The sequence below is a fragment of the Myotis daubentonii genome, chromosome X, assembly GCF_963259705.1.
Source record: "Myotis daubentonii chromosome X, mMyoDau2.1, whole genome shotgun sequence".
NCBI lineage: Eukaryota > Metazoa > Chordata > Mammalia > Chiroptera > Vespertilionidae > Myotis > Myotis daubentonii.
This window is the reverse complement of record NC_081861.1, coordinates 7,582,321-7,604,367: the sequence shown is the minus strand read 5'-3', so window position 1 is coordinate 7,604,367 and position 22,047 is coordinate 7,582,321. Positions and strand designations below refer to the sequence as shown.

General features: G+C 40.2%; 1 protein-coding gene across 2 annotated transcripts in view; it reads left to right on the top strand.

Annotated features, from left to right (window-relative positions):
* The window catches only part of HUWE1 (HECT, UBA and WWE domain containing E3 ubiquitin protein ligase 1), a 150,475-nt gene that overhangs the window by 85,447 nt on the left and 42,981 nt on the right, over positions 1-22,047 (top strand). For both annotated transcript variants that reach the window (XM_059679143.1, XM_059679142.1), the window contains exons 29-45: positions 508-699; positions 2,968-3,184; positions 3,525-3,647; positions 4,255-4,492; positions 4,877-5,107; positions 7,143-7,265; positions 7,770-7,865; positions 8,465-8,734; positions 10,235-10,387; positions 12,556-12,683; positions 12,858-12,939; positions 13,586-13,762; positions 14,243-14,402; positions 14,678-15,042; positions 17,425-17,620; positions 19,258-19,425; positions 21,729-21,874. In XM_059679143.1, coding sequence (XP_059535126.1) covers positions 508-699; positions 2,968-3,184; positions 3,525-3,647; positions 4,255-4,492; positions 4,877-5,107; positions 7,143-7,265; positions 7,770-7,865; positions 8,465-8,734; positions 10,235-10,387; positions 12,556-12,683; positions 12,858-12,939; positions 13,586-13,762; positions 14,243-14,402; positions 14,678-15,042; positions 17,425-17,620; positions 19,258-19,425; positions 21,729-21,874 — 3,065 coding nt within the window. The remainder of the gene's footprint in view (positions 1-507; positions 700-2,967; positions 3,185-3,524; positions 3,648-4,254; positions 4,493-4,876; positions 5,108-7,142; positions 7,266-7,769; positions 7,866-8,464; positions 8,735-10,234; positions 10,388-12,555; positions 12,684-12,857; positions 12,940-13,585; positions 13,763-14,242; positions 14,403-14,677; positions 15,043-17,424; positions 17,621-19,257; positions 19,426-21,728; positions 21,875-22,047) is intronic.

The following is a 22,047-nucleotide window of genomic DNA, read 5'->3' as shown; positions in this document are numbered from 1 at the left end:
CCAGATTTTTTTTCCCCAGCAGTGTCTTTCACACATTAGACAAAGATGACTCAATTTGCACATAGTTTTTCCAGAAAATTTGGTGGGGTGTTTTATAATGTCTGCCTAAAGCCAATTCTTACATCTAAGAGCACGCACACACACAAAAAAGAGGCATATCTCACATTTATGTACAAAAATCTTAAATAATAGGGTTTATATTTCTACAGTGGTGTAGTCTATGATGCCTGCTTTGAGTTTACTAATAAGCTATAGAATTCTAGCAGGGCATGCTCCTTGACAGTATAAGGGCACCATGCACATTGTAGTCTGCCTAAGTGGTACCCCTGGATCATGCAGTGCCTGCAATCAAGCCTATCAATCAGTACAGTTTGGGATTTTTTTGTTTTGTTTTGTTTTTCTTTTCAGATATAGGAAGATTCTTTTCAGGTTTGGGACTCTTCAGAACAAGGAACCAGGTAAATGCTGGTTTACCATGGTCTTACTGATTTTCTCTTATGTCTATAGATGGGGAGCAGGATGCCACAGCTGGAAGTATGGATGCTTCTACCCAAGGCTTGTTGGAAGGCATTGGGCTTGATGGTGACACATTGGCTCCTATGGAGACAGATGAACCTACTACTTCAGACTCTAAGGGCAAATCTAAAATCACACCTGCCATGGCTGCCAGAATTAAGCAAATCAAGCCTTTATTGTCAGGTGAGTGATTCTTTTTTCTACTCCCTTTTCTGGCTTTCAGAGCCTTAACTAGTTCTCAAAAAATTGAGTTGGTATGGCTGGCTGTATTGTTCCCATTAAGGAAGTTTAAAACTTTGGTGGCTCGCCCGGGCCGATGTTCCTCAGTGCATTGGCCCATGCATCAAAGGGTCACTGGTTCGATCCCAGTCCCTGGTCTGCCCTGGTCAGGGTGCATGTGGGAGGCAACCAATCCATGTGTCTCTCTCACATCAGTGTTTCTCTCTCCCACTCTCCCAATCTGTAAAAATCAATGGGAAAAATATCATCGGGTGAGGATTACAATGGAAAAAACTTCGGTGGCTTGTTTTTAGGTATACTTTATTGAGTGTCGACTATGTGATAGACTCTGTATTTATTGTTAGGAATACAAAGATAAGAGAATCACTTCCTAAAAACCCTCTACCCTTTCCCTATCTATAATTCTTTCCTGCTATTCATTCTTCAACTGCAAATGGCTTCTGCTTCCACCAATTCCATTGAAATGTCTTACCAAGATACCTACAACCTCCTTAATGCTAAGTTTCTTGTATTTGTTTCAGTCCCCTTGTCACTTCCCTACAGTATGATAGTTGACCTACCTTGAAATGCTCTATTCTTGAAATGCTCTATTCTCGACTTTTGTGGTATAAAACTGCTTTCCAGTTACCTGTCTTGCTATTCCACCCAGTCTCTTTCTCTGTCCCTTAAACATAGCAAGTGACATTAGTTAATTTATTTGTATTTTAGTAAATTCACTTTGACAACTTTGGAGATCACGTTAACATGATACAAGACCACATTAAAGATGTACACTAATCTGTCTCTACCATTTTTGCCTTTTAATGTAATATCAATGTTTGGAAGATGTTTTTTTCTGTTCCTCAGTATTTGCCAGTTTCTGCCACCTTAATGTAGAGGAAAGTGAAGGTGTTAACTTTAGACTCTAAGGGCAAATCTGGGAATTGAAGGTCTGTCCCAAAGCAAGCAGTAAACAGCCTTTGACGTTTCCATTTGCTATCTTAAAACCTTGAAAGTTCTAATTTTGCTTAATTCTCCTTTTGTTTTAACTTGAAAATCTACCACTAACCCAAATTGAAGGAAAATCGACCTAGAGGATGGCTAATGTTAACCTCCCCTATCTTTGTTAGACCTCTTGGACTATGACCTTAGAACCTTCTGAGGTTTCTGTGTGGGTCCACCTCATACTTTTGATGTCAATTTCTTTGTGGTTGCTGATTTTGCTGACTACCTTTGAGCCACTTTGGAACAACTGAAGGCGGTGGTGAAAAAGCACAAACTTAAGTTTGGGTACATTAGATTTTCAGAATCTGGGCATATTCAACCTCTAGCCAGGCAATGCAAGTGTTCGAGTACTGAGAAATATTTTAAGAAAAGCAAGTTAACACAAAAATATAATATGCTTAGACATATCTTCTTTTTCTGTGCATTTCCTTTTACATTTGGATTGTACTTCTTTCGTTCAACCATATATACCAGCAATTCTCAACCTTTTTCATCTCGTGGCACACATAAACTAATTACTAAAATTCTGCAGCACACCCAAAAATATATTTTTTGCCAATCTGACTTTAAAAATTGGTATAATTTTGATTCATTCACACTGATGGCTATTATTGTGTTGGCTAGTGTCACTTTTTTATTTGACAGTCTAAGGGAAACGAGGTCAGTGCCCCTGACTAAATAGTCAGGTATTTTATGTTTTAAAAATTTTTGTGACACATGGCATACTGTTTGAAAATTGCTGACATATACCAAAAACATTTCCCAAAAATGAAAACCTGAAATACTTATAATCTACCTAACCTTATGAAAGCCACTTAGAATTGTTTATGCTTTTCCTAGCTGTCTTTTTCCCTTTGGGGATTATAAGTGACTTCATAACCCAGTAAATCTGTTATTTACTTCAGTAGTTCTTATTGCTGTGTTACTCTCTGCAAAGTTGGTTTCAATTTATACTTCCTCTAACAGTCTGAATTCTTGTTTGACTTTCACATTTGTAATATATCGAGTGCCAAGACACATCTCTGTCTCCTGCCTTTAAAAGAGGCATTTATTCCCTATGGAACTTCCCTTTTGGATTATGATGTGTAGAGACAAATCCAGGTGTTTCCTAGGTGTTGGGTGTGAGGAAGTGGTCAGTCATAAAAATGAATTAATGGTAATGTGTCTGTTATAAATGAAACTAATTCTGAGAATACTGTCAGCCTTATTCTAACTTTTGGATTCCAGCCTCTTCCAGATTAGGCCGAGCACTTGCTGAGCTGTTTGGACTCCTTGTTAAACTTTGTGTGGGGTCTCCTGTCCGCCAGAGAAGGAGCCATCATGCTGCCAGCACTACCACAGCACCGACACCCGCTGCTCGATCAACAGCCTCCGCCCTCACTAAGCTCCTCACAAAAGGCTTATCTTGGCAGCCTCCACCATATACACCGACTCCCCGCTTCAGGTGAGGTTCTTCTTGAGAGAGAATCAAACTGACTTGGTGGTCTCTTACTCTTGCTGTGTTATGTAAATACAGTTTAGAGAACCTGTTTTGGTTCTACTTAGTCTAGAATACAGAGATTTTTAAAGCATTTATAATCAAACTGCATTTCAATAACCTTGTATGTTTAGTAGGTAGGAGCCTTCTTAGAAACTTAAGAAATTTTAATAAGCAGACTAATCACCCACCTGCATTTCAGTCAGATGAGTGCAATGTTAAATTTTACTCTTGGGTTCTGCATGAATTTCCCATTGTGTTAGTGTCTGCCTCAGAGAATGTTAAATATGTTTTTTCCCTCTTTCAGGCTAACATTCTTCATCTGTTCAGTTGGTTTTACATCCCCAATGCTGTTTGATGAGAGGAAGTATCCCTACCATCTCATGCTGCAGAAATTTCTCTGCTCTGGAGGCCACAATGCTCTTTTTGAGTAAGGATCAACTTTTTAAGCCACCTATCTTGTGACAGTGGGATACATAGAGATACCCATTGGTTGTACCCTTTCACATTTTGGGCACTAGCCATTATTTCCATCTTTCTTGGAAGGTGTAGAATTCAGCCTTTCTGGAGGTGTTTGTAAGGGTCTCTGCTTTTCCTCATTGGTTTTCCAATGTCTGGTACATATTTTTCTAATAGGCTTGTCTTTTTCTATTGTTTCTCAATATGATCATTTTTCTGCTTCTCAGTCAAAATTTTAAGCTAAGTTTCACTTTTTGTTTATTTTGGCTTTAAAAACTAATGCTAGCAGTGGTAATCATTTTGCAATATATATATGTGAATATATATATGTGTATCAAATCATGACATTGTACACCTTAAATTTACATATGTTGTATGTTAATAATATCTCAAAGCTAGAACAAAGACCAAAAAAAGGTAAATCTAATAAATGTTGGGACAGATTGGAAGCAGTGGCTCCAAGGGGAGGGACATGTAGTGCCAATATAAGGACTGGGAACCTATCAAATGTCCTTTTTACCACTACCCCATCTAAATACTAATGTTCTCTCTCCTTATTTTCTCTTATTTGAATTTAGAACTTTCAACTGGGCTCTGTCGATGGGTGGCAAAGTTCCTGTTGCTGAAGGATTGGAGCATTCAGACTTACCTGATGGCACAGGAGAATTCCTAGATGCTTGGCTTATGTTGGTGGAGAAGATGGTGAATCCTACCACGGTGCTTGAATCTCCACATTCACTGCCTGCCAAATTGCCTGGAAGTGTCCAGAACTTTCCACAATTCAGTGCCCTCCGTTTCCTTGTGGTAACTCAGAAAGTGAGTATTCAGCATTCTAAAACCAAGAGGAATTTCTCATGCTGACTAGGTAGCTCCTACTCTGATTTGTGCTCCTTGATTAAATAACTTGATTATTGGAGAACCATTAGATTCTACTCCCAGATAGGGCTGCATTACAGAAGGGAATGGGGATCATTTGAGAATTTTCTGTGGTATACACATTTGAACCTTAAACTTCAGATTGATATTTCTAGGTTGCATTAAATGCCCCTTCTCTGTGCTTGCTTAGGCCCCTTCAGTACTGACCTAGGATTTTGTTGTTGGCATGGACTGATTGTGGAAGGACTTTGGCTTATTCCTCAACAGGGCTTTTTGAATTGAAAAAATAAATGATTTTCACACAGCCTTTCAAATTATTTCTAGGCAGCATTTACTTGCATCAAGAACCTGTGGAACCGGAAACCCCTGAAGGTGTATGGTGGGCGAATGGCAGAGTCCATGCTGGCCATCCTGTGCCACATCCTCCGAGGAGAGCCTGTAATTAGAGAAAGACTGAGCAAAGAGAAGGAGGGCTCTCGAGGAGAAGAGGATACAGGGCAAGAGGAAGGTGGCTCCCGCCGAGATCCTCAAGTCAACCAACAGCAACTGCAACAGGTACTAAATACTGACCTGATACTCCAGGGCCTAGACTTTGCACCTGATAGAATACAGGGCTTGTGGGCTTTCTAACTTTCTATGCCGCTAAGTGCCTGGTCCGGTTAGCCAGGATATAGATTTAGATTTGCTCTTTATCTTACTGTTTGGTTTTGGTTTTTTGGTGTTTGTTTTCATCTTTAAACATATAAACCACATTTTGAAAAATGTAAGCTAGAAGCAGTAGTAAGGTGGAGGTTGAGGGAGAAGCACTTATGAACTTGACATTTAAATTTCAAAAGAATATTTAGCATAGTCCTCTGGGCACTTGTATATATGTGTTCTCTTTATGTCCAGAGACCTGTTGCAATATGACTTCTATATATACATGCCATAATTTTTATAATAACTAACAAATGCTCACTTGAAGAAAATTTAGAAATACAGCAACATATTTTAAAAGGGTAGTCATAATGTCACCACACAAGATAATTATTGTGTTCTTTTTTGTCATTTGGTTCTATGCCTAATTTTTCTTTATCTTTATTGTTGAAAGTATTACAACAATCCCCCATTTTTCCCACATTGCCCCTCTCCACTCAGTTCCCACCCCACCCCAGGCCTTCACCACACTATTGTCTGTGTCCATGGGTTATGCATATAAGTTCTTTAGTTAATCTCTGCCCACCCCCTCTACCCCCTTCCCTCTGAGATTCATCAATCTGTGCCATGCTTCCATGCCTCAACTTATTTGTCAGTCGGTTTATTTTGTTCATTACATTCCACATATGAGTGAGGTCATGTGATACTTGTCTTTCTCTGACGGGCTAATTTCGCTCAGTATAATACTCTCCGGGAGAGTACTATACTGCTGTCTCAAAGGGTAAGAGATCCTTCTTTTTTTTCCAGCTGTATTGTTTTCCATTGTGTAAATGTACCAAAGCTTTTTATCCACTCATCTACTCATGGGCTCTTGGGCTGTTTCCACGTCTTCACTATTGTAAAACGTACTGCTATGAACATAGGGGTGCATGCATTCTTTCTCACTGGTGTATCGGGATTCTTAGGATATATTCCTAGAAGTGGGATCACTGGGTCAAATGGCAGTTCCATATTTAATTTTTTGAGGAAGCTTCATACTGTTTTCCACCAGCGTGTACTATGGTTCCCTTTTCTCCACATCCTCACCAGCACTTGTTGGTCGTTGATTTATTGATGGTAGCCAATCTGGCAGGTGTGAAGTGACACCTCATTGTCATTTTAATTTGCATCTCTCTGATAATTAGTGACTTTGGGCACTTTTTCATATGTCTCTTGGCCATCTGTATGTCCTCTTTGGAGAAGTGTTTATTTAGGTACTTTGCCCATTTTGTAATTGGATTGTTTGTCTTCCTTTTGTTGAGTTGTATGAGTTCTTTATATATTTTGGAAATTAACCCCTTATCTGATGTATCATTGACAAATACTGTATGTTCTCTCATACAGTGGGTTTCCTTTGCATTTTGAGGATGTTTCTGTTCTCTGCCTAATTTTACATAGTTACCATCATATATTATCTAGAATTGTGTTGGTGTCATTAAGAAAATGGTTTTTTTTATGTCTTAGTCATTCTTTTATTGCGGATGTTAATTTTCTTATTTGGTGTTGTAAAGCTGTGGTATATGGTTTCTTTCTGTACATCTCATGATTATTTCCCAGTGATAGAAAACCTAGGTCATTTTTTCGGGCTCTTGTTCTGTTGCTAGTTTGTTTTCTGAAAGGTAGGACCAATTTTTGCTTCTGCTGTTGTGATTGTTGAATTAGAATAATCCTATTAATGGTAATAACCATCTAACCCCATTTTCTTAGGGGAATCATCTGCCCCATTGTGCAGCTCTAATGCTCGAAAGCACCAAGTAGACAGGTCCGTCTGTGTTACCTATCTTAGCTTATAAATATTCTTAGTTCCCGTGAACTTAGAAAAACCTGTTTACTTCTTGAAAGGGTTTCTTTCTTTTTAAAATGCGTTTGGTTTTCTCTTTTACTGTGGTTCTGAGGTCCTACATTCTTTTTGTAGCTCATGGACATGGGCTTCACAAGGGAACATGCCATGGAGGCCTTGTTGAACACCAGCACCATGGAGCAGGCCACAGAGTACCTTCTAACCCACCCTCCCCCAATCATGGGAGGAGTTGTTCGGGTGAGTCGGCCCGGGGGCTCTAATCTTGTAGGACACTGGTTTGGCTGCTGATGTGCTTTTCTCCTCTCCTGCTTTCATCACTGGTCTTCCCATATATAAACTACTTCTCATTTGCAGACTTCTTCGTGCCAATATTTTCTTTTCCTAATAACTCTTCTAGCTCTAGAATGTAATAAGCAGAAGTTCCCTATCTCCCAGGCATGCAAATTACTGGACTTCGTTTGCAGAAGAACTCTTAAATCCTCCACAGTCAGAAAGCCATGGAAGAGGCTCTCTTTTCTGACATGCAGAATAGGTGGCACGTGGCACATTAAAGCTCCCTTCCTGTACTTAATTTCATTGTGATTTTCCTTCTCTGTTCTTACAGCTACCAGGTAAGTCTAGTTCATTTTTACTCTAGAAAGCAGCATTCGGAGCCCCTTCTCTAAAGCTTGAGCACAGATGTCTGGTTCCTTATGAAATGGGGTATATATAGTTGCTGCATATTCTGTTGTTGCTCTGTAGGATCTGAGCATGTCCGAAGAGGATCAGATGATGAGAGCTATTGCCATGTCTCTGGGACAGGATATCCCAATGGATCAAAGGGCGGAGTCACCTGAGGTAACTAGAATACAAGGCACCCAAAAGGGCCTGACACATTAATCTTAGTATTTCTTTGAACATTCTGCTACGAGTACAAAGTAATTGGTAGAATTAAAGTCTAAAGAAAGACATGGAAGTATTCATTCATCCCAACCTTGTCTTCACTGATCTACAGTGTATTGACCTAAAGCTTTAAGTGGGGCAGATGAAGCATTTCTCTTTATTGTCAAATCAAATAAGATACCGTAAATGTACTTGGTTGTATCCATTAGGTCAAACTTGGGTGTCTATTTTTAGGTAAAAGTTGGTTGCTTCTGTTTGCTATACTGACAGAGAATGCAGGACAATGTATATAAATGATTTTGTAGGACGTAATGTAGGTTTTTGTGAATAAATTGGCAATGTTTTAGTGGTTGGAGGTGTCCTTCTATGCTTTCCTTGTCTTGCCTTAGCCTTTGTGGCTGCCCTCATACTTGTTGCCCCATAATAATGAACATATTGCTTGAGGAAAAGGTTGAGGGTATTCATATGATAAGGCAAATACATTCTTAGAGTCTTCCTAGTCTTTGTTTCTTCAACTCTTCCGTATGCCATCACTCTTCCTTCTCTGCCTCCAGGAAGTTGCTTGCCGGAAAGAGGAGGAGGAAAGGAAAGCTCGTGAAAAGCAGGAAGAGGAAGAGGCTAAATGTCTAGAGAAATTCCAGGATGCTGATCCATTGGAGCAAGATGAGCTCCACACTTTCACAGATACCATGTTGCCTGGCTGCTTCCACCTTCTTGATGAGCTGCCAGACACAGTGTACCGGGTGTGTGATCTCATTATGACAGCAATAAAACGTAATGGAGCAGACTATCGGGACATGATTCTGAAGCAAGTAGTCAATCAGGTAAGCTCTCAAGGGGCCAAAAGACAGGATTTTATAAGGTGGTTTTCCTGCCATCTGTCAAAACCTAATTTCTTTAAAAGATTAATATTTTTGCAATTTACCCAATGTGGATGTGGTATTCTCTCTTTTTGAATTCTCTAGATCTGATAATTAGCTCTTTCTTGAGAGTGTTCCTACAAAAAGTAAATTAACTACTTCACAAAAATGTCTTTGAAAGGAAAATAAAAAGCTTTCTGTTTCTAGGCATTTCTTCGTAGATTCATCTTAAATGTCTAAACTGTGCCTCATTCCTGAGGCAAGTTAGGCCCCCTGAACTAACAGTGAATAAATGTTTTTTCCCCTCCCCTCCTATGCAACAGCCACTTGACAAATGAGTCCCCATCCTGATGAATGGTTGTGACCTGTTGTTTGTCTTTTTTGAGCAGTATTTTTCCTCATTATGAAATTAATATATGCTAATTGTTAGAAGTAGGATACAAAATAAATTCTCTAAATCCCCACACAAATAGATAACCAGTTAACATTTTGGTTGTATTTTTGTATTTAAATCATTGCAATTTTATTTTATATTTTTTAAGTTGAAAAATGAAGGAAGAAATCAAAACGTGATGTATGTAATCAAAACTTTGGTATATGGAATCATCACAAAAGTAAAAGACAAACTGAATAAACCATTTTTTCACAAGAGATGACCAGGGTTTAGTGACCTTTAATCTGTATCAAGAGCATATAGAAATGATTTTAAGAAAACTAAACCCTTAATATGAAAGGACAATTATATAAATTCATTATAAGAAATTTAACATGCAGCCTGGCAGGTTTCGCTCAGTGGTTGAGCCTAAACCCTTGAACCAGGAGGTCATGGTTGGATTTCTGGTCAAGGGCATATGCTTGTGTTGCAGGCTTGATCCCCAGTAGGGGGCATGCAGGAGACAGCCAATCAATGATTCTCTCTCATCATTGGTGTTTTTATCTCTCTCTGTCTCCCTTTCTTTCTCAAAACAGTGGGAACAATATCCTTACGTAGTGATTGGCAAAAAACAAAAACAAAAAATAAAAATACCTAGCATTTAAAAAGAAAGAAATTTAACATGCAAACTAAAGCAAGACCAAGTGTTTTTTTTTAACATTTTGGGTTTTTGTTTTTAATTCTGGGGCAGAATATTGTGAAAGATTACTGATGGGAATATAGGTTGGCATAATCTTTGTTGGGTTGACTATATGCATCAGAAATTTTTAAAATACTCATTTCCTTTAATTTAGGATTTAGGCTTCTTGTAATTTAGCCCAAGAAAATAATCTTTAGATATTGTCCTGTAGTAGCACACATCTTCTTTTAATACAGACATAATATCTCAATAGTATATACATAATTATTTATCCACCCTCTTTTGGCGAATGTGTTGAGAGTGGAGTATGAGTAAAGGGTTGAGAATGTTTTGACAAGCCTTATCAAACTCTTATTTACAGTTATCTGACGTGGCCACTCCTCTTTTCTAGGTGTGGGAAGCTGCTGATGTATTGATCAAAGCTGCTCTTCCCCTAACAACAAGCGACACAAAAACTGTGTCAGAATGGATCAGTCAGATGGCCACCCTGCCCCAGGCATCCAATTTGGCTACTAGAATTTTGCTTTTGACCCTGCTTTTTGAGGTAAGATTTAGATCTTTTAGTCCCTCTGTTTCATTCATCAGAGAATTAATTGAACATTTATTATTTGAGACATTGAAGAAGGTAGAGAGAAATGTAAGGCATGATCTCTGCCTTTTATGAGCCTGCAGTTTCTTTTAGGCTGTAATGCACATAATTAAATACAAAATACAGCAGTTGGTACAAGAATGTCAGTGAGTTCAGGGAGGGTATATACAACACTTCCGGATAATGAGAGATAGGCTTCTCAGAGCAAGTGTTCATTAATTGAATTGAGTCTTAGAGGATTTGGGGGGTAGTCATTAAAAGAGGTATTTAGAATTACTATTGTAGTTCTGTTGTGGAATACTTTTGGTCTCTCTGAGGAAACCTGTAAATGGCAGCCAAAGCAGGGTAGGTGGTGAAAATTGGATAATGGGCATCAGGTAGAATCTGACTCTTCTTTTGTACCTGGTGAGTCAGCAGGTTTTTTGAGAGAAAAGAGTATTTTGGCCAAGATATGTTCTTATTCCAACCAACATAGGAATTAGTAGGCAATTGATTTTGAACAAATGACTCTTCATTTGTCATCATGTTTCATAGTAAACCCTGAACTTAATGGGGTTCAAGCAACCTAGGAGAAAAGTTCAGTGTATGTGTCAAACTATAGTCTTGGGGCTTTCCCTTGTAGTGAAAATGGCAGTTCTTATTATAGCACTAGAGGCCCAGTGCACGGGGTGCGGGGGGCGGGAGTTCCCTCAGCCTGGCCTGCACCCTCTCCAATCCAGGACCCCTCGGGGGATGTCTGACTGCCTGCAGGATCAGGTCTAAACCAGCAGTCGAACATTCCTCTTGCAATCCAGACCACTGATTCCTAACTGCTCGCCTGTCTGCCAGCCTGATTGCCCCTAACTGCCTCTGCCTGCTGACCTGATCGCCCCTAACTGCTTCTACCTGCTGGCCTGATCGCCCCCTAACTGCTCCCCTGCTGGCCTGATCGCCACTAACCGCCTCTGCCTGCTGGCCTGATCACTCCCTAACTGTTCTCCCCTGCCAGCCTAATCACCCCTAACCAATTCTGCCTCCCAGCCTGGTAACCCCCTAACTGTTCCCCTGCTGGCCTGATCGCCACTAACCACCTCTGCTTGCCAGCCTGGTAGCTCCTAACTGCCTCTGCCTGCTGGCCTGATCGCCCCCTAACTGCTCTCCCCTGCTGGCCTGATTGCCCCCTAACTGCTCTCTTGCTGGCCTGATCGCCCCCTAACTGCTCCCCTGCTGGCCTGATCACCACTAACTGCCTCTGCCTGCTGGCCTGGTCACCCCTAACTCTTCCCCTGCCGGCCTGATTGCCCCCTAACTGCCTCTGCCTTGGCCCCCGCCACTGTTCTTTGTCCAGAAGGACATCCGGAAGATGTCCAGTCTAATTAGCATATCACCCTTTTATTAGTATAGATTTGTAAATAGGTTGCAAAGTACAGAATGCTGGGGGTCCCTCATAACATTATAACATAAAGAGAAAATTGTAAGTAATAGTCTAATATTTTCTTCTAGTCTTTTTTATGTGTGTTTAAAAAATTGAGATCAGATTATTTTAAAAGTTGTATTTTCTCTCTGTATTATATTATGAATATTTCCCCATGTCATTTATATATTATTCTATCTCTGGACATCCCATTCTTTAAGTAATTGCCTATTATTGGACATTTAAATTACTTCCAGTGATTTCCTGTTATAAGTAATACTTTAGTGTAGCCCCTGTAGAGCAAACCATTACCTGGGTTGCTGTGTTTAATTATTCCATCTTCCTTGAAAGATTGTAAGGGTTCTCAGTAAATTGGAAGCTTTTCAACTTCAACATAGTTAACACTATATAACCTAGATGACAATCCTTAATGGTATTAATGATATTAATAACAGTTTCCATATTAAGCACATACTAATGTGCTAAGCACTGTGTTGGGCACTTTGAATATATAGCCTCATTTAATCATCACAATTACCTTGGAAGTTGAGATTATTTCCTTTGATCCATGAGGAAACAAAGGCCTAGAGAATTTAAGTAACTTAGGTCACACAGATGGTGCATCATGTAGAAGTGGGATTTGAATTCAGCTAATTCTAATAGTGTTCACCCCTGTGATTACTGACTAGAAGTTGGTATATGTTTTATTTTTTTCCCTTTGATTAATCAGGAGTTGAAGCTACCTTGTGCTTGGGTGGTCGAATCTAGTGGCATCCTTAATGTCCTAATCAAACTCTTGGAAGTGGTTCAGCCCTGCCTACAGGCTGCCAAGGAGCAAAAGGAGGTCCAGACCCCAAAGTGAGTTTACCCTATATCCTGGTTTTACTTCTCTTTTTCTGGGACATGTAAAGGGGTAAATCTTGGGTACCTCTTTTGTTTGAAAATTGTGATGTCCCTGATGAAGTCAAGGTAAGTTTTCTCTTGTGTCTAGGTTTCTGGTTTGCTCAGAATAAATCATTTCTCCTTTTGTAGGTGGATCACCCCAGTGTTGCTCCTGATTGATTTCTATGAAAAGACGGCCATCTCCTCAAAAAGGAGAGCCCAAATGACTAAGGTATGTAATATATTGTATATGGTTGGCAGAATTGCCTAACTTCTTGAAGCAAAGAATAGGCCAGCAGAGAATACAGGAGAGTGGTAAAGAATGTAAAGCTCTCTGATCAAGGAATACATCTCTTTTAGGGGATATTGATAGCTACATTTCTCTCCTGAATGGGGTGTTAGAATTATTTTTTTATGGAGCTAAAGGGCCCAAGAACTTATTCTGGAAGTAAATATTTAAGAAGTATGCAGGAGAGTGGCTCTTCTGTTGTATAAAGGACTGAGTGTGTACAGTTTCTCCCAAAGCAAGTGCTCCTTAATGTAGATTACATATGTCACATCATCTCAGTACCTTCTCATAGACAGAAATTTTGTCCCACTAAATCTAAAATCACTTCCCCTTTTATGGAAAACAGTTGGAAACAAAAGGAAAGCAGAGGATCGCAGGACAAGAATAGAGGGTTTAGTGCCTATGGAGAGGCCCAGAAATATGAGGATTAATGTATAAAAAAATTCTCTTAGTTCTCAAAATGTACTAAGTGTTCAGTATATTTATTTTTCCTGGATTAGCTTTAGCAATGAACACTGGTAAAGTTAATATTTTTTCTAACAACCAACCTTGTAGAAAATACGAAGAAACTTTGTGCTCTTGTATTTAGTACTTACAGTCCAACAACAACAACTGGCGCTGGTTTGATGACCGCTCTGGACGTTGGTGTAGTTACAGTGCAAGCAACAACAGCACTATTGATTCTGCCTGGAAGTCTGGGGAGACAAGTGTTCGCTTCACTGCAGGCCGAAGAAGATACACTGTACAGTTTACTACAATGGTCCAGGTACATGCTCATTCAATGCTGTAACTTTATTGAGAAGTAGAAAAGGTGCTAGGTATGCCTTTTGGTTCCCTTCTTTCTCAGTCAGCAGTCCTGACATGTTATAAGGAGCAATGTTACCATACCACTACCAAATTGGGTATAGTTTTCAGAGAAGTGGATCTTCCTGAAGTCTTTAGGTAGACCATGAGTCTGTGGCAATTTGATACTGTCCCACCTGGAAATCATTTTAATTGTTTAGTCAAGGATTAGGGAGTGGTTAGGGATGGTATCTGCTCTATTGGAAAGTTTACAATTCATTATAGGGCCTTCTGTATGCCGCTTTCCCTCTGGGAACCTTGATCTTTTCTCTCTGTAAATAATAGGGATGGTTTAAATTGCCAGGGTTCCTTTCTCTTGTAGCATCTTTCCTGGGAGTTCTAATACCCCCCTTTCCAGAGTTCCTTTTTTGGTAGAGATATTTTTGTCTGTTTGAATTACTAGGTTAATGAAGAAACAGGGAACCGCCGCCCAGTGATGCTGACTCTCCTGAGGGTACCGCGGCTGAATAAAAACTCTAAAAACGGCAGTGGGCAGGAACTAGAGAAGACACTGGAAGAAAGCAAAGAAATTGATATCAAGCGTAAAGACAGTAAAGCCAATGGTATGGACTCTTAGTTTTGAATTTTTCAAGGAATGTTTTATGTGAAACTCGTGTGCCTTTATTGCTTAAGTTCTAGCCGATTTCATTGTCATTTCTTATATATCAGATTGCCAGGTGATTTTTAAAGATTCACAGTCCTTTTTATATGCCTTTTCATCTAGTCTTAGAATTGGTGTTTGGTATATTTCTCTTCATAGGGTGCAAGTACTTGACTGGTTATTTAGGAAGGATAGGTGTGGGAGAAAATATCAAGTTAAACTGTCTTACTTTCCCAGTTGTAGATACTCCATTGGCCCTAGAGAATACAAATAATGAAAAGGAGACAAGCCTGGAAGAAACAAAAATCGGAGAGATCCTGATCCAGGGCCTGACAGAGGATATGGTGACAGTTTTAATCCGGGCCTGCGTGAGCATGCTAGGAGTCCCTGTGGACCCAGACACTTTGCATGCCACCCTTCGCCTCTGCCTGAGGCTCACCCGAGACCACAAATATGCCATGATGTTTGCAGAGCTGAAGAGTACCCGCATGATCTTGAATTTGACCCAGAGCTCAGGCTTCAATGGGTTTACTCCCCTGGTCACCCTTCTCTTAAGACACATTATTGAGGACCCCTGCACCCTCCGTCATACTATGGAAAAGGTGAGTCTTTTGGTGTCAGATGATGGTTTAGCTTTGCATCATACTTTTGTTCTCCTTGGTCTCAGAATAGATAGACTTCTGGTTCTTCTTAGGGTCTATAGCTAGATATGTAGACTATATACGCTGCCCAGTAAAATTTCCCAGCTGTATGCTTAGGTGCTTGCTTGAATATGGTAGATGATCCCAGTGAATGACATGAAAAAAGAACTAGAAAATACAGGTTTTTCTATTCTTAAATTTACTATAGTAATAGCTCTTACCTAGTAAGTTCTCTCTGGCAATGTAGGTTTCTTGAACCAAAAACTTCATAAGGAATTAGAATACCTCCCACCAAGTTCATGTCTTAAAGATCATCCCCTTGTAGAGTACTTTTCATGTGTTCACAGGTTATAAAAATAGTAGAGTTTTTGGAATGTTTATGATTGTCAGACACTGTGGTAAGCTCTTTACAGCTACCCATTGTGCAGACCTAAAAACAGGCTTACGTGTGTTTTGGTTTTTTTTAGGAACATATAGAACAGTGGAAGAAATGACAAAGTAATCAGAAAAAATAGAAACATAACATCAACATTAATATGTAATTGGAGGGGTGGAGGGAAAACATCTTACTAATAAGGCTCTTCCTTATTGCTACTTTTACAAAATTTTCATTCCTCCTGCTAATTTGTTTTCAACAGTCATCATGTGAATGTTACTAGACTTCACTTCTATTTTCCTCTCTTGGAACATTGTTTCCCACATGTATAAATAATGTTGCAATATATGCAATATGCATGTTTTTGCATAACTTTTGTCACATTTAAGAATATTTTTCCTAGAGATTCCTAGAAATTGAATCAGACGGTATAAATTTAAGTCATTTGCCAAAAATCTGGTACTATTTCATATATATATGTGTGTGTGTGTGTGTGTATGCATACGTCTGACATTCTTTAGATAGTTTTATTTTTTCACCCAGCCTGTTTGATTTTACCTGACATGAGCAAAAACAAAAGCAGGAGAGCTGTTAAAGGCAGAATATGTACTGATCTAAGCTCAGGGGACAGCCCAACAAGGAAGAAACAACTATATATAGACAGGATTCTCACATAAAAACAAAATAGTTACAATGTTTAAAGTTTATATAACTTTAAAAATGCTAGGAAAAAAATATAGGTTCTTGTTGGATGAGAGAAAACTCGGAGCTTAAAGGACATTGTATTTGGGGGTGTTGGGAGCAAAAGAAGGTCAGTGACAATTTTAACATACCCAGTTGGCAAAATGTAAATGCTTAATAATATCCATTGCAGGTACGGGTGTGGAGAACCAGGCATACTCTTACTTTTGGTAGGAGTGGAAATTGGTGCAGCCACATTGGAGGGCAATTTGGTACTGTCAGTTTAAGATATCCTTTGACCTAGAAATTCTATGGCTAAGAACTTATAACTAAAGTCAAGTATGCCAAGGTACATATACAAGAATTTTCACTGTAGAATTGCTTGTAATATCAAGAAACTAGAGATCTAATGTCCAGCAGAGGGCTGGATAAATAAATTGTGGCACATTTTTTATAGTGAAGTTATACTTTTCTGTATTTAAAAAGTAAGAATTGTTTTATAATTGCAGCCTGACAGACAAAATATAGGGATTAATATGCCAAACTAAAGAGCATGGTCAGTTTGGTAAGAAAACCATTAAGATTCCAAAAGACGTTTATCTTTGTGAACATTGTTCATGAAGAAATAGATATTGGGAAACACAATATAATTTGTTTTCTTTATACTTTCCTCTGTTTTCCATGATTGACGAGTCATTTTTTTTTTAGATGAGCAAAACCATAATAGGTATCTAAGCCCTGTGATATCAAAGCAAACAATCCATAAATATAGTTTGATATCTCCTGTGGCTATCATTATCTGAAATGGATGATTGGCTTTGAGGTATAAAGAAAATCTTTAATTTTATTCTTATACACTGAGTGGATATCAATATTATATATTTTTAGGGTTTGAACCATTCAGTTTAGAATTAGGACAGCCTTTAGGAAGGCTACGAGCTGGCACTTAAATGTGGGAGCCATAATTTGGATGAATGATCAGTGGTCTAGATAAATTTCCCAGTTTATCTAAAAGATCATATACCATCTGGTCTAATATTTTATAATTTTGGGATATGCTGAATGCTGTGTTTTTTGTTTTTTTGTTTTTTTGTAAGCCACATTTTTGAATTGTGAAGGGACTTAAAAGACCAAGTTTATCTTTCTCCCAAAAATCTAAATCTGTTATTCACTGTCTTGAGGCAGAGCTTGGTTAGTATTTTAATCCTTGGAAACTCTTCCTTGAATGCAATTATACTTTTAGAAAGTGGTCTTTAATCAGCAGTGTTTCTCCCTCTTTTTACTAGGTTGTTCGTTCAGCAGCTACAAGTGGAGCTGGTAGCACTACCTCTGGTGTTGTATCTGGCAGCCTCGGCTCTCGGGAGATCAACTATATCCTTCGTGTCCTTGGGCCAGCTGCATGCCGCAATCCAGACATTTTCACAGAAGTGGCCAACTGCTGTATCCGCATTGCCCTTCCAGCCCCTCGGGGCTCAGGAACTGGTAAGTTTCCCATTTTCCTGGCCTTTTGAGACATTGAGGTCTATGGCCTAGCATAACCCCAGAAATTTTCTTCAAAGAGATCTGTAACTTGGAAAGCTTCCTTAGGCAAGCTTTGGGACATTGGCTGATTGATCATGTGAGTCAGTTCAGTGGTACTTCAATAGGTCCTTGTCCTTTGGTAATCTCTGGGAGAAATACCAAGGATTGTCCTTGCTTTTCAAGAACTCATCTTAGTGTGGCAGCAGGGCTTACATACAGTGAATGGCTTATAGATTGAATGATAGTTGAGGAACAAACAGATAAATGACTCATGATACAGCATGAAGTATACAGTATCCTCAGTATATTCTTGCCAAAAGTGTTTGGCCTATATTTAATTATGAGGAAACAATTAGACATAAATTGTGAGACATTCTATAAGAAAACTGGCCTAGATTCTTTTCCAAAAATATAAATATATTGAAAGTGGAAAAATTCAAGGATCTCCTAGATAAAAGACCAGAGAGATAACCCCCAACAACCTTGATGGGGTGGTGGACCAAATAAAAGAGATTTGGAGAAATTTGAATACTGACTGTCCTATCTATTAAAGAGGGGGATATGCTAATTGACCCTCATGCCTTCTCAAAGATGGCGGCACCCACAACCAATAAGGAGGGAATATGCTAATTGACTGCACCGCCCTCAAAGATGGTGGTGCCCATTGCCACAAGATGGCAGGGCCAAGTCCCCTCAGCCCTGCCGGGGCAGCAGGCAGGCCCTGCTGCTCCGCGTGCCTGCCTTCAGAGACCCCCAGTCCCCTCAGCCCGCCAGCCTGATGGTGGCTGCCCGGCTGCACGAGGCGCAGGTAACCAGGGCCGGCTGAGGCTTGCGCTGCCAGCAGTGGCAGCAGCAGAGGTGTGATGGGGTGTCACCTTCCCCTGATTGCCCGGTCGCCTCCTGCCCCTGAGGGCTCCCGGACTGTGAGAGGAGACAGGTGGGCTGAGGGAGCCGCCCCTCCAGTGCATGATTTTCATGCACTGGGCCTCTAGTTGTTATATAATATAATTGTATCTTTTAAATTTCCTGGGTGTTATGATGGTTATATCGGAAAATATCTCTGATGTTAGGTGTATGGTTAGATATATTTAGAGGTAGACAAATGGTGATTTTACATGAAAAGTATATGGATATTTATTTACTAATCTTTCAATGTTTCTGTAGGGTTGGGGATTGTTTGTTTTGTTTGTTTTTAAATAAAAAGTTGGGTGGGGGGGCTAATTATTTTGGGGTACCTTAGTGTGCCTGACCCTGTGCTGGGCATGTATGGTCTCATTTAATCCTCATGTTTCAAGAATGAGAAATTTGAGGTTTCTTGGAAGTAATTTGGCCATGATCTTGTAATAGAATTGGATTTTAAAACCAAGTCTCCCCAACTCCAAAGCCTGTGCTCTTTTACCATTTGCTACAGCTGTATTAAATCCTATGGTAATTGGGGAAGGTAAAAGGCAGATACTCGGATAGGCTGCTTTAACATTGGAAGTTACCTCCTTTCCCAAGCTTATATGTTATGTAAGCCCCCTTCTAAATTTCTATCAGTAACCAAATGTAGGTACCAGTTCACTATTGATTAATTTTTCTGTCTCACTTTGGCTTAGCTTCAGATGATGAATTTGAGAATCTTAGAATTAAAGGTCCTAATGCTGTCCAACTGGTGAAAACAACCCCTTTGAAACCCTCACCACTGCCTGTCATTCCTGATACTATCAAGGAAGTGATCTACGACATGCTGAATGCCCTGGCTGCATACCATGCTCCAGAGGAAGGTATGTAGCTAGCCCACCAGAGGAAACTGAGCACTTTGCCTGGGTCATTTCAACCAGTTCATGCCTTAGTGAATACTCACTGTATGCCCATCCTCTGGGAATCAAGATAAATAAGCCACACAGTGCCCTTCTCTAAATAAGTTAATAGTAATGTAGTATGACAGATGCCGAAGTAGTGGTGAGTCCTAGAGCGAGGCATCTGACCTGGTGGAGGTGGGGCCTGTAGGGAAGTTTCTTAAAATATGTGTTTTCTGGAAGAAGTATTAAATGATAAAAATGGGATTGCCAGAGTTCCGTGATATGAAAGAAAGTACATCCCATCCAGTGGGGAAAATGAACAGTGATTAAAAAGATAAGAGCATCTTGTTAGCAAGTTGAAAATAAAATACCAAGAAGTCTTGCCTGGCCAGTGTGGCTTGGTGGATTGAGCGTCATCCCATGTGCCAAGAGGTCACTGGTTCGATTCCCAGTTAGGGCACATGCTCAGGTTTCAGACTCAATCGATTGTTGTTTCTCTCTCACATAGAGGTTTCTATCTCTCCCTTTCCCTTCCTCTCTCTAAAAAAATCAATTAAAAATATCTATCTAATCTACTCTAATAAAAGAAACATGCAAATTGACACATACCTCTGCTACACCCACAAGACACGCCCACAAGCCAATCAGGAGTGAATATGCAAATTAACCCAACTAAGATGGCAGCTGCCATGGAACTGGAAGAGCAGGAGGCTTGGGTTGCTCCTGGCAATGGAGGAAGCCAAGCTTCCCGCCTGCCCTGCTCTGCTCAAGGCTGCAAAGTTTCAATTATAGAAGATAAATAAATCCCAGATACCTGCTTCCAGCCCACAGCCGTGGCCAGCCTGAAAACGGCCCTCAGCCCCTCACCCAGGCTGACCAGGCACCCCAGCGGGACCCCCACCTTGATCCGGGACACCCTTCAGGGCAAACCAGCCGGCCCCCACCCGTGCACCAGGTCTCTATCCTATGTAATAACAGCAGAGCAACTAGGAATTACTGGTCACTATGACACACACTGACCACCAGGGGGCAGACGCTCAATTCAGGAGCTGCCCCTTGGTGGTCAGTGCACTCCCACAGGGGGAGCTCTGCTCAGCCACAAGCCAGGCTGACGGCTGCCAGCACAGTGGTGGTGGCAGGAGCCTCTCCCGCCTCCTCAGCAGCGCTAAGGATGTCTGACTGCAGCTTAGGCCCGTTCCCCGCTGGCAAGTGGACATCCTCCGAGGGCTCCCGGGCTGCCAGAGGGATGTCTGACTGCCAGCTTAGGCCCGATCCCCCCAGGGAGCAGGCCTAAGCCAGCAGGTGGTCATCCCCCAAGGAGTCCCAGACTGCGAGAGGCCACAGGCCGGGCTGAGGGCCCCCCCCAAGTGCACTAATTTTTGTGCACCAGGCCTCTAGTCTAAAAATAAAATACCAGGTAGTCTCTTAATGTGTTCACTCTCAGAAACAAAACATCGTTATTACTCAAAGGAGCTGGGAACAATATTAGAAGATACAGCTAGGCTTCTTGACCTTTGAGACCACCTTCTCAGTCCATCTTTATTCCTACTTAAAATGCTGCTTATAATTACTGGGAAACACATGAGTAGATTGCTTGAACCTAAGATTTCATTCCAGTAAGATTTTTCTGGGTTTTATTCAGGACATACTTATTTGATAGGTCCCACGGGATTGCCAGAAAGTGATGAACACTGCCTTTAATAAGTCAAGAAAATGTGGATCTTTGGTGCTTTTCATCCACACAGCATTCTGATGTAGAGCTCCTAGCTTCTACGTGCACAGAATCTTTAACCAATCTTATACCACCCCCCCAAAAAAACACTCAACAATTTAAAACCACTGATTGACCTTCCCACTACACTAGACATCCTGGTAATACTAGGTATGTTAATTTAAGCTTAGTGGAGTGACAGCTGAGGAAAGTGAGCAAAGTAAATTGCCTCTGGTCACAAAACTAGTTAGTGATAGAATGAGGCTTTCAGCCATGCTGTCTTGGTTACACAGCAGGTCCTCAAAGTCATTTCATTATAATGTTGATAAGATGCCTTAGGAACTTTACTAATGTTTATATCAATTAGCCTGTGTAAAATTGATTTTATTAACATTTTGTTGAAAGTCACAAAACCTATCAACAACATTAAGTGAGGACTTACTGTACTATGTCTGGCAATATGACTATATAAACAATTATGGCAACTTGGAGTGGAATTGTCCAAGCTACCAAATAGGTATTACCATTGCACAATTACAGAAGAGTTTTGTTTTGTTTTATTTTGTTTTTCTAGCTGACAAATCTGATCCTAAACCTGGGGGTATGACCCAAGAGGTTGGCCAGCTCCTGCAAGATATGGGTGATGATGTATACCAGCAGTACCGGTCACTTACTCGGCAGGGCAGTGATTTTGATACACAGTCAAGTTTTTCCATTAATGTAAGTCAGTTCCAACTTCCTACTTTCCTTCTCCTTTTCCAATACTTGTGTGTTCTCAGTATTTAGGGTTATGCCAGGGAAATGTAAAAGGTATTAATTTTGATCTATCTGTAAATTATATGTTGCCTAAAAATGAAGATAAAATTAGGGTGTCTTTGGGATTTTCTTTTCAT